We start from the raw sequence: 20121 nt of genomic DNA on the forward strand, positions 1-20121 counted from the left end.
CGTCCAGCTACAAACACCAAATGATGACCAGATAATAATATCTAAAGCAACATACATACGTCCATAAATGAATATTGAGATATTTATCATACTGAGCGGTATAGGTACGCGAGGTCGACGGACCCCTAGCTGTAGCCTGCATCCCAGATGGTTAGGAAGTCTAGATACATCCATAGGGGGTGTCCCTTGAGCAGTTAGGAAACACGACCTCCGTTAGAAGGTACCACAAGTAGGCCCTCGCGTATTGCTCCACGGTCCGCTCATTGGCATCTTGCGGGCATATGGACCAGTTGTTTTGGATCCACATGAGTGGTACACCGGATGTTCGGTTATCTCGGGTGGTGGGGCAGTTGCCGATGAGGCCGGTGACCCTCTCCTTCCTGTTGTTCTTGTCCACTCGAGTGAGAGCCTGGCCCTGGATCCGTAGTGATCATGGCAAAGTCCTCGAGTGTCACCATCATCTCACCACATGGGAGATGGAAACTGTGTGTCTCAGGGCGCCATCGGTCGATCAACGCTTTGAGTGCTGAGTGGACGAGCATCGGCGACTTTCCCTTGAACTACAACACGAAACCCAGCAGGCGTGCTCTCCTGAAGTAGGACGTGTACCGTTCATCATACTGCATCTGAACGGCCTTGGTGTGGCCCCTCATCTGCATGGGGGTAGCATCTGTCAAAATGTAAATGGAAATAGTTAGTAACTTCATTTCTCATAATAACCAATAACTTCTACAACAACTTGATCATAGTTATTACCACTCCATTCTCCACAAAACGGGCACGTGGACCGTTGTCGAAAGCACGGTGTACTTGATGCCGATGTTGGGCGCATGGGGGGCGCCTAAAACTATTGGAAATGAATCAAGCTATTTTTTCAACCGACGTGAATCATATAATTTTCATCAATTATCACATATTCAACCAACATTCATATCATATTCAACCAACATAAATGATCAATGCAAATGAATCATATTCAACCAACATCATTCATTCAACAACATTCAACCATCCAAGATTTTTTTCCAATATCATTTATTCAACATTTATACAAAAAATTGAAATACGTATATGCATAATTCACCAAAATCCATCATATTCAAACATTGTACTATATGCATATGATTCATTCATTCAACAACATCCATCATATGTAGCTAAGTAGTTACAGTCCCTCCAACATCCATCATATGACCATTCAATTCAAAAAAAATGGTGATGAACTAGGGTTCATATGGAAACTACATAGAATCTCTTCAACTAGTTACTAGAGTTCATATTCAACCCCATACATCATATATTCAACCCCATACATCACTACTAGGGAAAAGCCCATACACATGATCTTACCAGCAGCGAGTTTTAAAATAAGGCACTGCTGCAATTTATCAGTAGCGCGCTCCGCCGGAACTCGCTGCTGAAATAAAAGTAGCAGTAGCGCACCTCCACTAAGCCACGCTACTATTACAATTCCCACGACCCCGCCGCGAAGCTAGTTATAGCAGCAGCGTGTTAGTTAGAAGGGCGCTACTGCTAAAACTAGCTATCTCCCACCACCCACGCTCTCCTCTATCTGATACTCACACTCACTTGATCTCCCCCTCAACCCCCCATACCGGTCCTCCCCGCCGGCCGCCGTCGCCTACCCCTCCTCCCTCTGCGCTGCCGTCACTTCCTCCTCCTCGCTGGACTCGGTACCGCCCTCCTCTTTCGTCCTTCCTCAACTCACCACCGGCCGGCCCCTCCTCGCTCCGCCCTTCCTCCTCTATCCTACTCTCTCCTTCCTCCTCCAGTCGCCCCTCCTTCTCCCTCCTCCCTCCTCCATCCACACCCCCTCCTCCCTACTACATTTTGATTTAGTAGGCTAGTTCATATGCAACATTTTGATTTAGTTCATATGATTTAGTTGATTTAGTAGGCTAGTTGATTTAGTTGATTTAGAACATTTTAATTTAGTTGATTTAGAACATTTTGATTTTGTTGATTTAGCAGGCAAGTTGATCTAGTAGGCTAGTTGATTTAGTTGATTTATAGAACATTTTGATTTAGTTGATTTAGTAGGCAAGTTGATTTAATAGGCTAGTTGATTTAGTTGATTTATAGAACATTTTGATTTAGTTGATTTAGTATGCTAGTTGATAGCTCTAAAGATTTGGCACCACCTAGCTTCTCGCGGAAGAAGAATCAAATTTCTTCTCACGGAAGATTTGGCATTTGGCTGTTGGTTCTATTCTAGAAGGTGTTAGTAAACTATGAAAATATAACTGAAGAAGAACAAAAAAAACACATGCTACTGTTTTTCTTTCGTGTGAAGTGGATCGTTAATCCTTTGCTCATATTGCTTTAGGAAAATGGCGCCGCCACCACCACCATGTCGATTGTGCAAGTCAAGGTGTGCCAGCAGCCTTGCAACTGGCAAGCTGTTCGGCATCTACTTCCAGCCGAGTTTTCGTCATGCGGTGGTAAGAAATTATATGAAATGTAACACCTGTTTTATTTTTAGTGTTGGCATTACTATATTGTGTCATTTTGCTTTTTTTACACAGATCATCCCATGCAATGTGAAGTTGAAATTCAACAAGCTGACAGGAAACACTGTGACATTTGAGGCTCCTGGGGGCCGTACACTATGGAGGTCGAGAAAGGACGCAATATTTCGCAGATTGGAGGAGATGGATGGGCCTGTTTCCTCGCCCGCATGCGTCTTACTGGTGGTGAGTTGATCAGCTTCTCCTTCAGAGCAGAAAGACCCAAGATGTCTGTCATTTATATCAACCTGGTGGAAGATGATGAAGATGACGAAGATGATGAAGATAATGAGGACCCACCCGATGAAGATGATGAGGACCCACTTCATGAAGCCATCATAGCTCAAAGAATGAGGCTGAGCGAGGAGGAGGTGTGCAACCTATGGGACATAATTCCGCCACGTGTTGACTTTGTCGGGGTGCCATTCGTGACCCGCCTGACAAGTACCATGGTCGATCGACATGATATGGTATGTTATACTTACAAATGCAAATTATCCGATGATATGCTTAGTGTAGAGTCCAATGATATGTTGTGTGGAATCTAGTCGATGATATGCTTTAGTGTAGAGTTTGATCACATGCTTATTAGTGTAGAATCTAAGGAACTATTAATAGTGTAGATAATCCATATATACTTATTTGCAAGAATACGTGCGAGGCTATTTATTAATTGATACGTTTTTTTATTCAAAAATTGGCAAAGAGCCTATCTGTGAGTTATGGTATCGAGCCTGATGAAGAAGGCTCAGCTGGACTACGCCTTACCGCAAGGGGCTCGGTCACAACCTGTACTTACCGCGTGGACACGGACGGTCGCACACACTTAAACTCGGTTGGGTGGAAGAGATTCCTCGATGGCAAGAATCTTCGTGTTGGACGGGCCATCCTAATTACTATCAGGAACACCAACCGCCCAGAATTGAGGATGATGATCGTCTTCGGTATCATCTAGAACTACATATGTGTGTGGCTATATCATCTAGAACTACATATGATGATCGTCGTCGATATCATCTAGAACTACATATGATGATCGTCGTCGATATCATTTAGAACTATATATGATGATCGTGGTCGATATCACCTAGTACTACTTGAGGATGCATGTGACTATATATGAAGTTGTTATCTAGTACTCCCTTCGTTCCAAATTACTCGTCGAACCACGACGAGTAATTTGGAACGGAGGGAGTACTACCTAGTACCTATAATGCTTTATGAAATTGATATCTAGTAGTACCTAGTATCTGGAAATTGCAGTTTATTGAAACCTGAACAGGGTAGGAAGCGGGGGGAAATGATGAAAGATATAGCAGTAGCGAGGGGCTAGGAAACCGCTACAGCTAACTAATAGTAGTGCGTTCCAGAAAAGCGCTGCTGATATAGTCAACAGTAGTAGCGCGAGTGCGGACCGCGCTACTACTAACAGTTAGCTGTAGCGCCGTAGTAGTAGCGCGGCTTCCCGCGCTGCTGCTGGCCTCAAAACTCGCGCTACTACTAGGGTTTTCCCTAGTAGTGCATCATATAGAATCAAGCTAAGCAAACCTAGCATCAACCAAAATTAAAATCTAGTAGGAAAATAGGGTTCCTTTGTATCAAATAATGCATCGAATCGGAAGCTTCTTGATAAAAACTAATTGGAGGGATTGAGAGAGCTTACTTTTCTCATCTCGGAGCCATCTCAATGCGCAAAAACCGTGAAGAAACGAAAGAGATTCGGGAAGGGGAGTGGAGTGAATGAGAGAGGGGGGGGAGCAGTTCTTCTTTGTTCTTGCGCGACGCGGCTGGAAAGAGACGGGGTGCGCGAACCGGCGCTCACGGATTATAACTGCTCAGACCTTACCGCCGGGGACCCTGGCGGTAGGGTAAGACAACCTATCGTCGGGCCCTGTGGCAGTAGGGTCGGACGGAGGGGACGGTTGCCGTTTGCGGCTGCTGACGTGGATTAGTTGCCTACCACCATTGGCCTCGGCGGTAGCCTGCACTATCCTACCGCCATGGTCCCCGGCGGTAGAAAAAGAGTCAGATTCCGAAATACTTTCGAACCGAGTTCAGATCTAACTTTGTGCAAAGGGTCAAAACATGAAAATCGGCCCAATCTGACCCAGCCCACAACAACCACACACAAAAGCCCACATTAGGCTGTCGATACAATCCCCACGGCCTTGTTTGGAGAGAGTGAGACTGAGAGAGAGAGAGAGAGAGAGCGCTGCTCGGGCGGTTCTGGAAGCGGATGGGAAAGAAAGGCCGCCTGCGGCGACGCCGCCAGCCGCCAGCCGGCATCAGCCCCACCACATCGTCGTCGACGTCGCCGCCGCCAGCGCCTGCATCCTCCTCAAGGCCTGCGCTCTCCACCTCCCCCTCTCCCTCTTCCCCTGAACCCCAGTTTCTCATCGCATTTTCCCTCGTTCATCTCTCGTATACGCGTCGTTTGTCTACTCCGTCGTGCAACTGTGCAATCAATCGTTCTCGTCGGAAGGGAAGAACTCGAATCGCGTCGCCGCTGTCCTAGGTTTAGATTTTTCACTCGATTTCGCCGTAAAGGATACTACTGAGCCTTGGAACCCTAGATGGGATGTGCATGTACGGCTAGTAGAATTGGTTTGAGAAGAAAATTAGTTCGGTTGTTCGTCGTCCCCCACTATGTGATTTGCATATGGAAAGGATTATAAAAACTGCCCAAAGCTGAAGAACCCGTGAAATTTCAGTGTATCAGTACTGTACCTGTACTGACAATCGGTATTGGTAAGACATTCTTATTAACGGAGCTTAAGTGCAGCTGTTTTATTCAGTGTTTACAGCCAAGCGAAATGTCATAGCGTTTGTCACCATTTCTGTATCATGATCTGAAGATGCAGATGGTTTCACTGTCACGAAATATTTTAACTACAGGGTGGGTTTCCAAAAATAAAATTATGATCTGTGCATGTTATCATCTTAGCCCTGTCATAACCATCTTACAAAAAATCAATCAATCAACTTGCTGCTTATTTGTAAGTGTCGACTTTCTTGACATGTAAGGGATATACAAGATCTGGAGAACACCACGTGCTTAATTGCTTATCCATGGTCCAAGCATGCTGTCTGCCTTTTTTCATTTGTTACTAGACTAATCTTTCTAACCTTTCTTCCTTGAATTTGTTGTGCTTTGCAGAGAGTTTGCCATGACGCAAAGCCCGAGCAAATTGTCTGACCCATCTGTCTCTACTCCCCCAGGAGTGTTGAGGCACCAAGGTTGGGCTGACCTCCCAGATAAACTGCTTCACTCCATTGTTCCTCTGTTGGGATCTTTCCTCGACCTTATTGTGTTTGCTAGCACCTGTGGTTCTTGGCGTGCTGCCTTCTCTTCGTACCCATCCAAATCGACCATCTGCACCAAACTCCCACCTCTCCTCGTTCGACCCAATGTCTGTGTCCAAGCCCCTCATCTCCCTTCCAGCAATGGTCGTCACAAGCTACGCACATGTAAGGTCATTGATCTAGCCAACCAGAACAGAGCCCTTCGCTGCCAGATTCCTCAAGAAACTTTTCAGAGAATGCGTTTTGCTGGCTCTTCCTATGGGCAACTCATCTGCTGCCGCCGAGGAAATTGTCTTGTTGTTGATGTGTTCACTGGTGCCGAGGTTTCACCTCCATGTCTCCCATTCAGTGGTGACTGTGAGCAGGAGTTCTACTTTGGTGGCACCCTGACAGCTCCCCTTGCATCACCCAACTGCCATCTCCTTGTCAGCATACGTTCCTCCCTGTTTGATTGGCCGGTTGGAAGTGACTCTTGGTCTGAACTCAAGCTTTCTGATGCACGGATAGATCAGATTGTGGAATTCAATGGTCACTTCATCGCCATAGATTATTCCCAGAGGATCTACATTCTGAAGTTAGCCCCCCAGCTTGGCCTGCAGGAGATAACAACCGAGTGGTGGGACGACATGACTGAATGCCCATATCTAAGACCAGGGCTGGTGGTCTGCGGTGATATGCTTCTCATGGTTGACCATTACATGAGCTTATCATTTGGAGCACCAGTCTTGTATAAACCCTACCGCCTGGATATGTCAACCAGACCTGCAAAATGGGTGGAGGTGAAGAAGCTGGACAATTGGGCACTCTTTGTAGGGGGTGATGTGAGGAGTCCACCGTTTTCTTGCTTGACCCCAGAGAAGTGGGGAGGGAGGAGCAACTGCCTATACTACGCCCATTACTCTCAGCCTTGGAGTGTACATGGATTAGGTGATGAGGCAGATGCTGTGTGGGATCCTTCCACCGACCCTGATCTTGTGTACAAGAGAAACTGGTACGGCCAGCTGCAGGCCTTCTGGGTGTATCCAAGCATGTTCTATTCCGATGCTCCAGTAGTGACTGGGCACCAAGACTGGGCTGACCTCCCAGATAACCTGCTTCATTCCATTGTTCCTCTGTTGGGATCCTTTCTCGACCTTATTGCGTTTGCTAGCACCTGTCGTTCTTGGCGTGCCGCCTTCTCTTCATACCCATCCAAATCAACTTTCTGCACCAAACTTCCGCCTCTCCTCGTCCGACCCAATGTCCGTGTCCAAGCCCCTCATCTACCTTCCAGAAATGGTCGTCACAAGCTACGCACATGTAAGGTCATTGATCTAGCCAACCAGAACATACCCCTTCGCTGCCAGATTCCTCAAGAAACTTTTCAGAGGATGCGCTTTGCTGGTTCTTCATATGGGCATCTCATCTGCTGCCGCCAAGGAAATTGTCTTATTGTTGATGTGTTCACTGGTGCTGAGGTTTCACCTCCATGTCTGCCATTCAGTGGCGACTGTGAGGAGGAGTTCTACTTTGGTGGCACCCTGACAGCTCCCCTTGCATCACCCAACTGCCATCTCCTTGTTAGCACCCGATCCTCCCTGTTTGATTGGCCGGTTGGAAGTGACTCTTGGTCTGAACTCAAGCTTTCTGATGCAAGGGTAGATCAGATCGTGGAATTCGATGGTCAGCTCATCGCCATGGATTATTTTCAGAGGATATACATTCTGAAGTTAGCCCCTGAGCTTGGCCTGCAGGAGATAACTACCGAGTGGTGGGACGGCATGACTGAGTGCCCATATCTAAGACCATGGCTGGTGGTTTGCGGTGATATGCTTCTCATGGTTGACCATTACGTGAGCCTATCATTTGGAGCACCAGTCTTGTATAAACCCTACCGCCTTGATATGTCGACCAGACCTGCAAAATGGGTGGAGGTGAAAAAGCTGGACAACTGGGCACTCTTTGTAGGGGCTGATGTGAGGAGCCCGCCGTTTTCTTGCTTGAGCCCAGAGAAGTGGGGAGGAACGAGCAACCGCCTGTACTATGCCCATTACTCTCAGCCTTGGAGCGTACATGGCTTTGGTGACGCGGCAGATGCTGTGTGGGATCCTTCCACCGACCCTGATCTTGTGTACAAGAGAAACTGGTACGGCCAGCTTCAGGCCTTCTGGGTGTATCCAAGCATGTTCTACTCTGATGGCCAGTGATAGTCGATGGGCAACTATGGCTTGCTGCACTACCAGCTTCTTTTGGAAAAACTATCTCTTCCAACAGAGACTTATGCAGCTGAAGAAAAGAGGTGATTTTCATGGTGGCAGTCGTACTGGAGCTTCTGCAGTTAGTTTCATCCTTCAGTTTTTAGAACATTGTAGGAGACGTTTATGGTGGCATTGGTGATTGCTCAAACCTTCGCCAGTTAATTTGTCATTCAGTTTGCTGTTTGGTCGTTGCACTGTATGGATATGTACTTGACTACGTATTGCTCATCTGTGCTGGAGTTGACTAGTTAAGCGCCATGTTTCTGCATGACGAAGAGTGTTCCTGCATGCGCCTGTGCTCTTATTTGCATCTTAATATCTTTTTAATTCTACAAGTTAATTACAACAAGCAGACTTCCATAGCTAATTTTGCTTGAAGATACATGATGTGTCCTCTTGAATTCGCCCGGTCTGTGTGAACAAGGCATTTTTTCTTAAGTTATTGTATCAAGAGTTGCCCTGAAGTGTGTTTTGTTGTGCATGTATGGTTACTGCTGCCTCATAAGGAAGGTATCACTGTGTATGCTTTGGTTGGTTTGTGTGATTGCTCTTGGGATGTCTGCTATATAGTTTGAACTAGAAAAAAAAGAGTACTTTTGCTAGCACAGATAAGCTTGTTGTAACCTGGGTGATTGTGTTCTTCTGAATGTGTTATCCAGTGCTTTGCTGTGTATGTATGGCAGAACAAACATGGCAGCAATGAACTGTCGGTATCAGTATATCAGTATGATCACTTCACAGTTGATCCACGTCTAACGTGCCAACAAGATGAAAATGATATACAGAGCTGTTGGTGTCAGCGTGAAATATCGCTTCACCATTCATACTTCGTATGCGCATAGATATCAAGATGCCTGAAATTCAAAACACATTCTCGTTGAAAGAACACTAATTTCTCAGTTTGAAGGCTTCTTCAAACTTCATATACAAAACAGTAGGGTTCTAACATATCCCGTACAGGCAGCAGGATCTCCTTGAACGTATGGTGTTTCTTCAACATTGGGCTTTGGATTACCCCCTCACCCCAAAAACAGAATTAAGATTCTACATTTACTTCAAGGAATTGTCTGCTTTCATTTCGTAGCAATCAAGTGTGTCCATGTGTACAATTCTTCAGTTCCTTTCTGTACACTTGGAATAAAAGTTTGGAGGCAGAGGTGAAAATTGCACTTCCACATATAGGTGTAACATTGCAATGTTCATCTCTTAGGCCTTTTTTTACGAATACGGTTGGTATTTGTCGTCCCGGTAAAAAAAATAGATTCCATGGTCGTAATTTCAGCTGCAGTCTTTCCCCAAACCTAAAACCTCTGGCGGCGCTGGGGGCGACTAGAGTTTGACGTGGAACCTTCTCTGCCCAACGATTCGTCGCCGGTGCAATCGAGGTAGGAAAACGGCAACTGCTCCGGGTTCATGGCTGCCCCCAACGCAGCGGGCTCAGGGGAGGGGAGCGATCCTCAGGTGGGTAACGCTGCTAGGAGGAAACTTGAGGAGGCCCTTGGGAAGCTTGATATATCCGAGGAAGAGGCTACTCCTCTGATCGTTGACGATCGCGTCGAGGGAAGGCCGGAGAAGTGGCCACTGGCCGGAAAAGTGCTCCACCGGAACCATATCCACATCCAGACCATCACTAATGCGCTTCGGCCGGCATGGGGCAATCCTCGCGGTCTGAAATTCAGATCGGCGGGAGTAAACGTTTTTGTTGCAGAGTTCGAGACTCAGAGAGACAGAGATCGGGTGTGGGGAGGCTCGCCATGGCACATCAGCAAAAACGCCGTGGTGTTGGCGGAGTTTGACGAGTGCATGCGGCCAGATGAGGTTCAATTTTTCCGTCTACAGATTTGGGCTAGGGTTTTCGATCTTCCCTATAACCTAAGGGATGAGGCGTGGTGGATGCCGATCGCTCAGCAGATGGATAAAAACGCCCAATTTGTCAGGTTTGATCACATTGGCGGTTATCTGCGAGCCAGGATATCAATAGAGGTGGACAAGCCTTTGAGGAGGTGGATTTTGATTGATTCTACCAGGAGGAAGAAGATGGATGTGTATGAAATCCAATATGAACAACTTCCCTACTTTTGCTTCTCCTGTGGCAGACTAGGACATTCAGAGCTCTATTGTGCTACCCTGGACTCTCGTGATGCCAAGGGTGAGCTACCGTTTGGTTCCAGGCTTCGAGCGTCGGATGATGCAAAGAAGCAGCAGGCCAGCGACAATTCCACCAGGGACCCAAAGACTCAGACCAAACCAACCACTGGAAATTCGAGTACTAATAAGGAACCTGGAGAGGAAGTTACTTCTCCTAAGAAGAGCAAGCAGCAGCCAAAGCGCAAAGAAGCTCCACATCAGGTCTACAAACCAGTAGCTAAAACTCTGCTGCTCACTGACGGGAGTTTGAACGTTCCTATTGGGGATACGAGTGCAAGCATCAAGGACCCAACCTCAGCCAGTAATGAAGTACAAGGGGATGATTATGCTCGTGAACCAAAGAAGAAGAAGCCTACACCGGAAAATTCGGCAGAGACCGCGGCACGGTCCTGCCCATCACAATGAGTGTTTTAAGTTGGAACTGCCGGGGGCTTGGGAACCCCGAGGCAGTTCGGGAGCTTCGCAGTATTGTGAAGCTTGAAGGACCCTCCCTTCTCTTTGTAATGGAAACGAAAATCAAGGCTAAAAGAGTTGAGGATTTGAAGTATACGCTTGGTTTTACAGGCAGTTTTGTTGTTGACAGTGTCGGCCTTAGTGGTGGCATAGGTCTATTTTGGTCCAAAGATGTGACCGCTGATTTGAAGAATTTCAGTAAGAACCATATTGATGCACTAGTTCAGAACTCTAATCGGAACGCTTATGTTTGGCGTTTCACGGGTTTTTACGGAGCACCACGGGCGGAAGAGAGACACCACAGTTGGCGGTTCTTGCGTACTCTGTACAATATCCCCCATAGCGCATGGTTGTGCGTGGGAGATTTTAACGAAACTTTGTTTGCTTGCGAGCACTTCAGCAGAGCGGCTCGGTCTGAATCTCATATGAGAGCGTTTCGGGAGGTGGTGGATGAGATCTCCTTTCAAGATTTGGGCTGGTCTGGCACGGCTTACACTTGGGATAACCATCAATCAGGAGATGCAAATGTCAAGGCACGGCTAGACAGGGCTTTTGCTAATGAGGAATTTCGTCAGCTTTTTCGTCACATACGGGTTAGACACTTACCTTTAGTTGAGTCTGATCATTGCTTTGTGGTAGCAGAAATCAAGGAGGTTTTGACAGACCGGCCTAGGACAAAGAAATAATTTAGGTATGAAAACGTATGACAGACCCATACAGATTATGATTGTCACATCCCTAGCTTCTGGCATTGCTCTAGCCTAGCTTCATGTGTGCATCATGTCTATATTTTTGAAACTTAAATTGAGGAATATTGGAAGCCTCAAAACCCTAAATAAAAGAGGGGCAAAAACCCTAGAAATCTTATTCATTGCTCCAAATGGCTCTTCTTAAAATGTTTGATAATTTTTGGTAAGGGTTCTGGTCCCAACCAAAATATTGAACATTTTTAAGGATTTATTTTTGGGACTTTGAATTTAAATCATAGCTATTTGAATTGGACTTATATCTACTGTTAAATAAATATAGGTCCAATAATTCTGAAATATTTTGTGGAGCATTGTTTTAATTCTTTTAGCTCCTAAAAATATTGTCAGAAGCAAAATAAATTGAATTGGTTTCAAAACCAAATTCAAAACAAACCTGCAAAATAGAAAACAGAGTTAAAACAAAACAGAGAGAAAAAAATAAAAGGAGTGAAGCCTACCTGGCCTCACCCGTGCAGCCCACCAGCCGGCCCAGCTCCCCCCCCCTGGCTGGCCCAGCCCACCTCCTCCTCCCTTGTCCTCTTCCTCCTCTGCCAGGAGGACGAACAGAGGCGAGGCGTGGCGCTCGCCGACGCTGCCTCGGCCACCTCCTGCTTCCCCCCTAGCCACCTCCTGCTTCCTCTCGTTGCCCTGGACCCCGTCCGCGACGCCACGCACCCCCCCAGGCCTCTCACTCTCTCCCCGAGCTCCTCTCCTCCTCTGGCTCTCTCGCGCGCAGCCACCGAACACACCCGCCGCCGCCGACGAGCTCTCTCGTGGCCACCGGCCACCCCTAGCCTCTCCGACACACCCACGAGCTCCGCCTCGACCCCCGCCTTCCTCCCCACCGACCCACGGCCCTCCGGAAGCCCTGCAACGCCGCCACCATCGCCGTTCCGTCGCCGGCCACCGAAGCTCCCCTCCGTCGATTCGCCGGACCCCGAGCCTCCCCTGCCTCGCCAGCAGCACCAGAAGAATCGCGGTGAGCCACTGAACCGTTCCCCTCTTCTTCCCATGCCGTTGGGCCGCTCTAGCCATTGCTTCCGCCGGACCCGAGAGCTCGCCGCCGCCGTGCCTCGTCACCACCGTGGCTGGAGCCGTTGCAGCTCGAAGCCGAGCACACCACCGCACCCAACACGTCTCCAGGAGCCCGTAGCCGCCACTAGCTTCCCTCCCGTGCCCCCGAACGCCAAACCCGACCTCGCCCGAGCTCCGGCCGCCGCCTCGCTCGCCGCCGTTGCTGATTCCGGCCACCCCCGCACCTCCCGTTGGTCCCCCTAGATGCGCACGGGCGCGGGCTACCTCCTGGTGCCCTTGGCGCGTCGATCCGATGCCCCTAGCGCAAGTCCGGCGCTCCCCCGCCGTGCGGAATGGTCGCCGCCGGCGAAACCCCGGCGACTGCCGACGTGGCACGCCTAATTAGCACTAATGACGCCTAAACACCCCCCCCCCACAGCCACTGACAGTGGGCCCCGTAGTGGGTCAAAGCCCGGGTCAACGCGGGATTAGCCCCTGTGTCACTGACGTGTGGACCCCACACGTCAGGTTTGACCTGGAGGCGCCCTGTTGACCTGCTGACGTCAAGGTGATGACATGCTGACGCCATAATTCATTTTCTGGAATTATTTTAATTCTAAATAATCAGAAAATTCCAGAAAATGCCTAAAACTTCTAAAAATCATAGAAAATTAACCATAACTCCAAATTAAATAATTTATATATGAAAAATTATCAGAAAAATTCAAGGAATCCATCTGTACCATTTTCATGCATGTTAGAACAACTTATCACTACTGTTTAGGGCAAATGAAGTAAATGGCATTTGAATAATCACATATGGAGTTTGAATTTGAATCTTGTATTCAAACCAACTTCATTTAATCTGTTGCTAGTTGCATTAGCTCAAACACATTCATTTTGCCATGTCATGATCATGCATCATATTGTGCATTGCATTGATTGTGTTCCCTTTTGTGTTGCCGGTATTTGTCCCCTCTCGATAGACGTGATACCCGATGATGTGATCGCTGACACTGATGAAGACTCAATGTTATCTTCAGAAGTGCCAGGCAAGCAAAACCCCCTTGTTCATTCCGATACAATCCTACTCTCTCGCTCCTGCTCTCTTTTACTGCATTAGGACAACACCGATTCATCTGTTACTTGCTGCGGTAGCTGAACCCCTTTATCCTTTGCATGACCTGTCATTGCCACAGTAAATAGATGAAACCCACTAGCATGAGTAGGAGTTGTTTGAGCCCTGCTGTGCCTACTCATTCATGCTTGTTTGTCATGCCTGCTACTGCTTAGAGTTGAGTCAGGTCTGATTCATCGGGGATGAATCAGAGGCGTGTGAACATGTCCTACTATGTGTGAGCTAAGTGTGTGAACACGTTTTGGTAAAGGTAGCGGTGAGAGGCCATGTAGGAGTACATGGTGGGTTGTCTCATTGCAGCCGTCCTCAGGAACTGAGTTCCGTGTTTGTGATCCATGATTCAGCTACTACCACGCATTGGGCCCGAAACCAATGGACCCTCTCGGCTTCTTAATCACCCTTGTCCTCTGTCCAGGAGTTGCAAGTAGTTTCTGGTGTTTGTAGTATGCTGGAGGCCGTGGACAGCGCTGACCGTAGGGGTGGGCTGTGATGCGGTAGGCACGTGGCCGGGTAAACCGGGCACCCGTTTGGTGTCACGGAACCCTGTACACATCGTTTGGGGCTGTGAGCGAAACTCCGGCCGGATCTCCTCATGGATGGAACCCGAATAGGCGATAAACCTGGACTAGAGACTTGAGTGTTTAGGCAGGCCGTGGCCGACACCCACGTTGGGCTTCCGCTTGAAGGTTGCCGAGTACATGTCGTGTAAACGGCGGTAAGTGGTGAGAGCGTGTGTGAAGAAGTACACCCCTGCAGGGTTAACCTAATCTATTCGAATAGCCGTGTCCGCGGAAAAGGACTTCTGGGTTGCTTATATCAGTTCATAGACAAGTGAAAGTGGATACTCTAAAATACGCAAGATAAGCGTGAGTGCTATGGATGGCGTTCTCGTAGGGAGACGGGAGCGATTCCATAGTGGTGTATTGCTATGGTGATTATGTGGACTCGTGTGCGCCACCTCAAAAGAGTTACATTGCAGTCGTAGTTTAGGATAGCCACCGAGTCAAAGCTGGCTTGCTGCAGTTAAACCCCACCATCCCTTTGTTGATAATGATGCATATGTAGATAGTTCTGATGTAAGTCTTGCTGGGTACATTTGTACTCACGTTTGCCTATTTTATGTTTTTGCAGAGAGACTTCGGTCTCGCTAGTAGTTTCACGTGGACTTCGACGTTTAGCTTGATACCTCAGCTACGATCTTGTGCCCTCGGCAGGATCTGATAGATAGTCAGGCTTCTCAGCCTTTTTCATTTATAGTTGTCTGTACTCAGACATGATAGCTTCCGCTTGTGCTTTGACTTGTATGCTCTGAGTGTTGGGTCATGAGACCCATGTTTGTAATATCTCGCTCCTCGGAGCCTATTGAATAAACTACTTGAGTCGTAGAGTCATTTTGTGATGCCATGTTGTATTGCACATATCGAGCATATTGTGTGTATGTTATTGAAATGCTTGGTATGTGTGGGATCTGACCATCTAGTTGTTTATCTTTAGTAGCCTCTCTTACCGGGAAATGTCTCCTAGTGTTTCCACTGAGCCATGGTAGCTTGCTACTGCTCCGGAACACTTAGGCTGGCCGGCATGTGTCCTTCTTCGTTCCTGTGTCTGTCCCTTCGGGGAAATGTCACGCGATGAATACCGGAGTCCTGTTAGCCTGCTACAGCCCGGTTCACCGGAGTCCTGCTAGCCCAGTGCTACAGCCTGGATTCACTCGCTGATGACTGACACGTTCGATGCTGGGTCATGGATGCCTGTCCCTGTAAGTCTGTGTCGCTTTGGGTTTACGACTAGCCATGTCAGCCCGGGCTCCTTATCATATGGATGCTAGCGACACTGTCATATACGTGTGCCAAAAGGCGCAAACGGTCCCGGGCAAAGGTAAGGCGACACCCGTGGGAATACCGTGCGTGAGGCCGCAAAGTGATATGAGGTGTTACATGCTAGATCGATGTGGCATTGAGTCGGGGTCCTGACAGCGTTGGTATCAGAGCTTGACTGCCTGTAGGATTACCAAGCCAAACTGGTCGAAGTTGAGTCTAGAAATTCTTAGTTATATAAGGGAATTGATTGTGGGATGGAACGTAAGGCTCTTTTTACTCCTTATACCTTATGCCCTTCTGATCTGAGTCATCATCTTATCTTCTACGGGGATTAAGAACTAGGCTATCTCTTCTTTCTATCAGGATCACGTGTTACTAATCCGTAGACTTATAGATTGTTGGATTAAGCCTCAGTTCAGTTCCTATTACTTCCGTATGTTAAATTGTTGATCTCGAAACCTTGATATTGTGCCTTTGAGTGGTTATGCCACCATTTTTGTGAATGTCTCAAATCTTTTCTGAGCATTTACAGCCGTTATGCTGTCCGAGTCATCCCAGGTTTCCAAACAGTCTGATGCATTTGCAAATCCCTTCCTCCTGTTTCCGATGTGCCTTTGGTCAGATTAATCACACAAATTGTTGAGTTGAGGTACTCTATTGCCTCAACCTTTATGTTAGAGTTATTACTATGACCCTAGGTGTCTCAGGGGATCATCTAGTAGTCTAGCCATGTTTTGTGTCCCAGTGTGATGATTCTGGCTTTTATTCTCGAAAGCATCCCGTGATGCCACTTAGTAGTAGGTATTCTACTCCTTGGGTTTTGAACCCGAGATTCACTCTACTTACTTCATGTTGATAGTGTTTGCTAATTCCTTCAGGATATTAGTAACTTTGCGATAGTCCTCGAGGTCCGTGGTATTTCCTTCTTCCAAATACCATGAACTACTTATGGCAGATGTTTATTGGATCAAAAGAAAAATCACAATTAGAGTACTCTTGAGGAGTTCTCCATTCATAAATCGTGACTCTGCCAGTTCTACCTTTCTGCATGGGTTATCCGGAAGAAATATGTTGAACTTGGTTCGACATACTAATCTATGCATCCACAACTCAGAAAGTTATATGTTCCTTTGAGTTGTTCTCTTTAGTTGCATTCTGACCCTCGTCTATCAATTGATAGTCAAGAGTATGCATGCATTTGTTTATCGATGCCTACTCTTGTGGTCCGTCAAGCCATTCTATCGCAGAATGACTAGGAGAAACAAACTCCAGTACCTCTTCCATATCCAGGATTGGGTCAGAGAAGTTGTGCTCCGCAGATCAAATTGCTAATCCAGCTTTCGTTCTGTTCCACCTTGGAGTATTACCATCTTTAAATCGGGATTGTTATAGGAATTGCACCCCATCCTATGAACTCCTGGTACAGTGATACTTCTTGCCGTCATTAGTCATTCCTCGGTCTTCGTGTTGATGCAACCGGAATACCGACAAATGAATTGTGATGTGTGAAATCAATACGCCTAGCAACCTCGTTGCTGGGTAGTTAAAGGATAATAATTTCATTCTTAGTATGTTGGTTTTCGAATCATCATTCTAAGGTTGATCATGCTACCTAGTCCTTGTTCTCAGTGCCCTCCTCGATCGATGGGTTAGGATTATTTCAAATTCTTGCTCTATTGATCATATCGTCTTGCCCTGAAGAGCAAGATTGTTCTCGAGCTTAGTAACATACCGGTGGCTCGTGATTTTCTGAATATCTTCTCAGAAGTATTACCAGGTTGTCACCTGACCGCTATGTTGAGCTCGTGATCAAGTTGGTTTCTTGTGAACCACCTTCTCTCCAAGAATCGGTGTTAGATATCCCTGAGCTAGTTGGTTAAGCTAAACAATAACTTGGAGGGTTGGAAGATAAAAGCTTGCCTGACTTAGTTCGTTCCAAAGGGATATTCTTGTGTAGTGTGTGTTGAAGAAAGATGATATCTTCATCGATTGGTCCCTGTGATCAGTTGTTGGATCTATTGTCTTATCAATCCTTTGATTTGAGTGTGGGCTATCGTCAAATCAAGTCAGAACCAACGATGTTCGTAATGTTGTCTTACTCGTGGTTGATCCCTCGAGCATACACCATTATATCTTTGGGGCTGACCAATGCTATCACCGTGTTCACACGATGGTGGAAGTCCAGTGATATGGAAATTCTGATGAGTTGTTGTTGAGCCCATTGACAACATTCTTATCTCCTCCATGATGTTGTTGAACATTAAGTTAGTGTTGGAAACTTTTGAAAGCATTTACTTCATGCCCCGTTCATGAAGTATATGTTTGGATAAAAGAAGTGACTTCCTTTGATTCACGTGCATTTGATGTAAGTTGCCGACGTGAATTCGAGAAAGCATGTTTTTGCCTCCTTTGGAATCATCCCAAATCAGTCATGCACACGTGCGAAGTATTCTGTGGTCTGGAGATTTGCAACCTCCATGCTATATGTATGTCCCGAGCACACCAAGCCACTGATTGATTTGTTCAAGGGGAAGAAGTTCCTTCATAAGAGCTAATCATATGACTTATGCAAGGACTTCGTTATCCACGGTGATGGTTCCCAACCAGAACTTGGTAGTGTTTTATTGTAAGACTACCACGTGGTCATGCTTGTCTGGGACAACGTGTTCACATGTTTGTAGCAGAACCAGCTCATGTTTTGGAGCTTGCTATCGTAGTTCATCTCCCTAGAATCCCGCAACGTCATCTCGTCGATTTGTGTTGCAAACTTTCATTTTTCTTCCTAAGACTCGATGAGCCTGGAATATCCTAACACCAACCAGAGCTGAATCTCAGGCAGATATGATGGTTGGAACATTTCCCTAAGAACTATAATATTGGTCTCTCGATAACCGGTAAGGTGGATGTCGTGGCCAACACACCCATCCGGTAGACCTATTATTATAGTATCTTGTTTGAGGAAGTTGGCCACCCCCCCCCTCTAGGGATTTCGTAGGATTTACTCTCTAGTTGCCCCTATGGATCTTTGTGTTTCCGAAGTCCGACCTTTTTACTTGATGTTCTAGATATCAAACCATATCTATGGGTGGGTTACACTAGCACATCAAGGAGAACATTAGAAGCGGAGTGCTAAATGTCTCTCGGTCGATCATCCAGATTTTGTTCCTTGGCTTCGCTAAGGTGTAATCTGAGAAAGTGTTATCCTCCTTCGCATCTGCATCATCCATCTTTAACCATCATGGTAGTAAGTTGTGTTACCGGACCCTTGACACGGATGTTGGTAAAACCTTGATGGATATGGAATTGCTCAAGTTCTTGAGAGCACGCACAAGCGCTACGTGTTATCATCGGCACTAACTGGGTTTGCCCTCAGTTCCCTCGACAATGCTATGACCTATTCAAACAGTGAATTAACTCTCTAGTGTTGGTTTCTTTCCCAGTTACTAGAATCATTCCCAGCATTTGCATTTTGTTCCCAGCTTGCACCGCCAATGTGCCATTCTACCATGGGTCCCTTCCATTTCCGGTGATAAGTAAATTCATCCATTGCGTTGTCTTCAACAAGGTAATCCACATCATCCAAGTCCGAGTATGCCATTCTACCGACCCCCTTCAAACGATCGCTCGAGAATTACCTTAGGCTGGTTTAAAGAGTTTCAATGATCTCTGAATCAAAAGTAATTCTTTTTGCCACTTAAGGGGATATCTCTACGAGTCACCTTCCCTAAGGTGTATCGTTATGGTATCATGGCAACTCAACTCCTCGCTACGTTGACAACCGATTACCACACTCTTAAGCGTGAAATTGTTGTCTACCTAGTGAACCTTCGTCATCCGTTTCTTTCCACCCCTCTTGATGTGTATCTCGTGTCTCAACCCGAGAGATGGTCCTATGTCTCATTCCGTGAGTTGTTCGATCTTCGAGAAGATCGACCCTTCTAGAGTCTCCTTCTTCCCTCCATGTCATGTTGGCAGGAGTTCTCAGAGCAAGACGACAAGACAAAGATGGTGTTCAAGCAACGTTCATTTGAAGTACACCCTGGATCGTGAAGATTATACTAGTTTGCGCTTCCCCTTCAGCTACCCTACGCTTGAATCTCGAGACGAGATTCTTGTTTAGTGGGGGTGAGTTGTCACATCCCTAGCTTCTGGCATTGCTCTAGCCTAGCTTCATGTGTGCATCATGTCTATATTTTTGAAACTTAAATTGAGGAATATTGGAAGCCTCAAAACCCTAAATAAAAGAGGGGCAAAAACCCTAGAAATCTTATTCATTGCTCCAAATGGCTCTTCTTAAAATGTTTGATAATTTTTGGTAAGGGTTCTGGTCCCAACCAAAATATTGAACATTTTTAAGGATTTATTTTTGGGACTTTGAATTTAAATCATAGCTATTTGAATTGGACTTATATCTACTGTTAAATAAATATAGGTCCAATAATTCTGAAATATTTTATGGAGCATTGTTTTAATTCTTTTAGCTCCTAAAAATATTGTCAGAAGCAAAATAAATTGAATTGGTTTCAAAACCAAATTCAAAACAAACCTGCAAAATAGAAAACAGAGTTAAAACAAAACAGAGAGAAAAATATAAAAGGAGTGAAGCCTACCTGGCCTCACCCGTGCAGCCCACCAGCCGGCCCAGCTCCCCCCCCTGGCCGGCCCAGCCCACCTCCTCCTCCCTTGTCCTCTTCCTCCTCTGCCAGGAGGACGAACAGAGGCGAGGCGTGG

The 20121-nt window shown here is 46.6% G+C and overlaps 1 protein-coding gene across 1 annotated transcript; it reads left to right on the plus strand.

Moving 5' to 3' along the window:
• The first annotated feature begins 4701 nt into the window (after positions 1-4701).
• On the plus strand, positions 4702-8356 carry LOC123157237 (uncharacterized). Its single transcript, XM_044575496.1, has 2 exons — positions 4702-4871; positions 5686-8356. Exons 1-2 carry the CDS (start codon positions 4765-4767, stop codon positions 8015-8017), a joined length of 2439 nt encoding a protein of 812 aa, XP_044431431.1. The 5' UTR covers positions 4702-4764; the 3' UTR covers positions 8018-8356.
• The last annotated feature ends 11765 nt before the right edge of the window (positions 8357-20121 follow it).

Source organism: Triticum aestivum, chromosome 7B, assembly GCF_018294505.1.
Source record: "Triticum aestivum cultivar Chinese Spring chromosome 7B, IWGSC CS RefSeq v2.1, whole genome shotgun sequence".
In the NCBI taxonomy this organism is placed as follows: Eukaryota; Viridiplantae; Streptophyta; class Magnoliopsida; order Poales; family Poaceae; genus Triticum; species Triticum aestivum.

Bases quoted from the DNA above. Each gene is read 5' to 3' on its own strand.
- LOC123157237 (XM_044575496.1), top strand. From the start codon at position 4,765: ATGGGAAAGAAAGGCCGCCTGCGGCGACGCCGCCAGCCGCCAGCCGGC. The intron at 4,872-5,685 runs GCCTGCGCTCTC...TGTGCTTTGCAG, and splicing joins GCGCCTGCATCCTCCTCAAG to AGAGTTTGCCATGACGCAAA.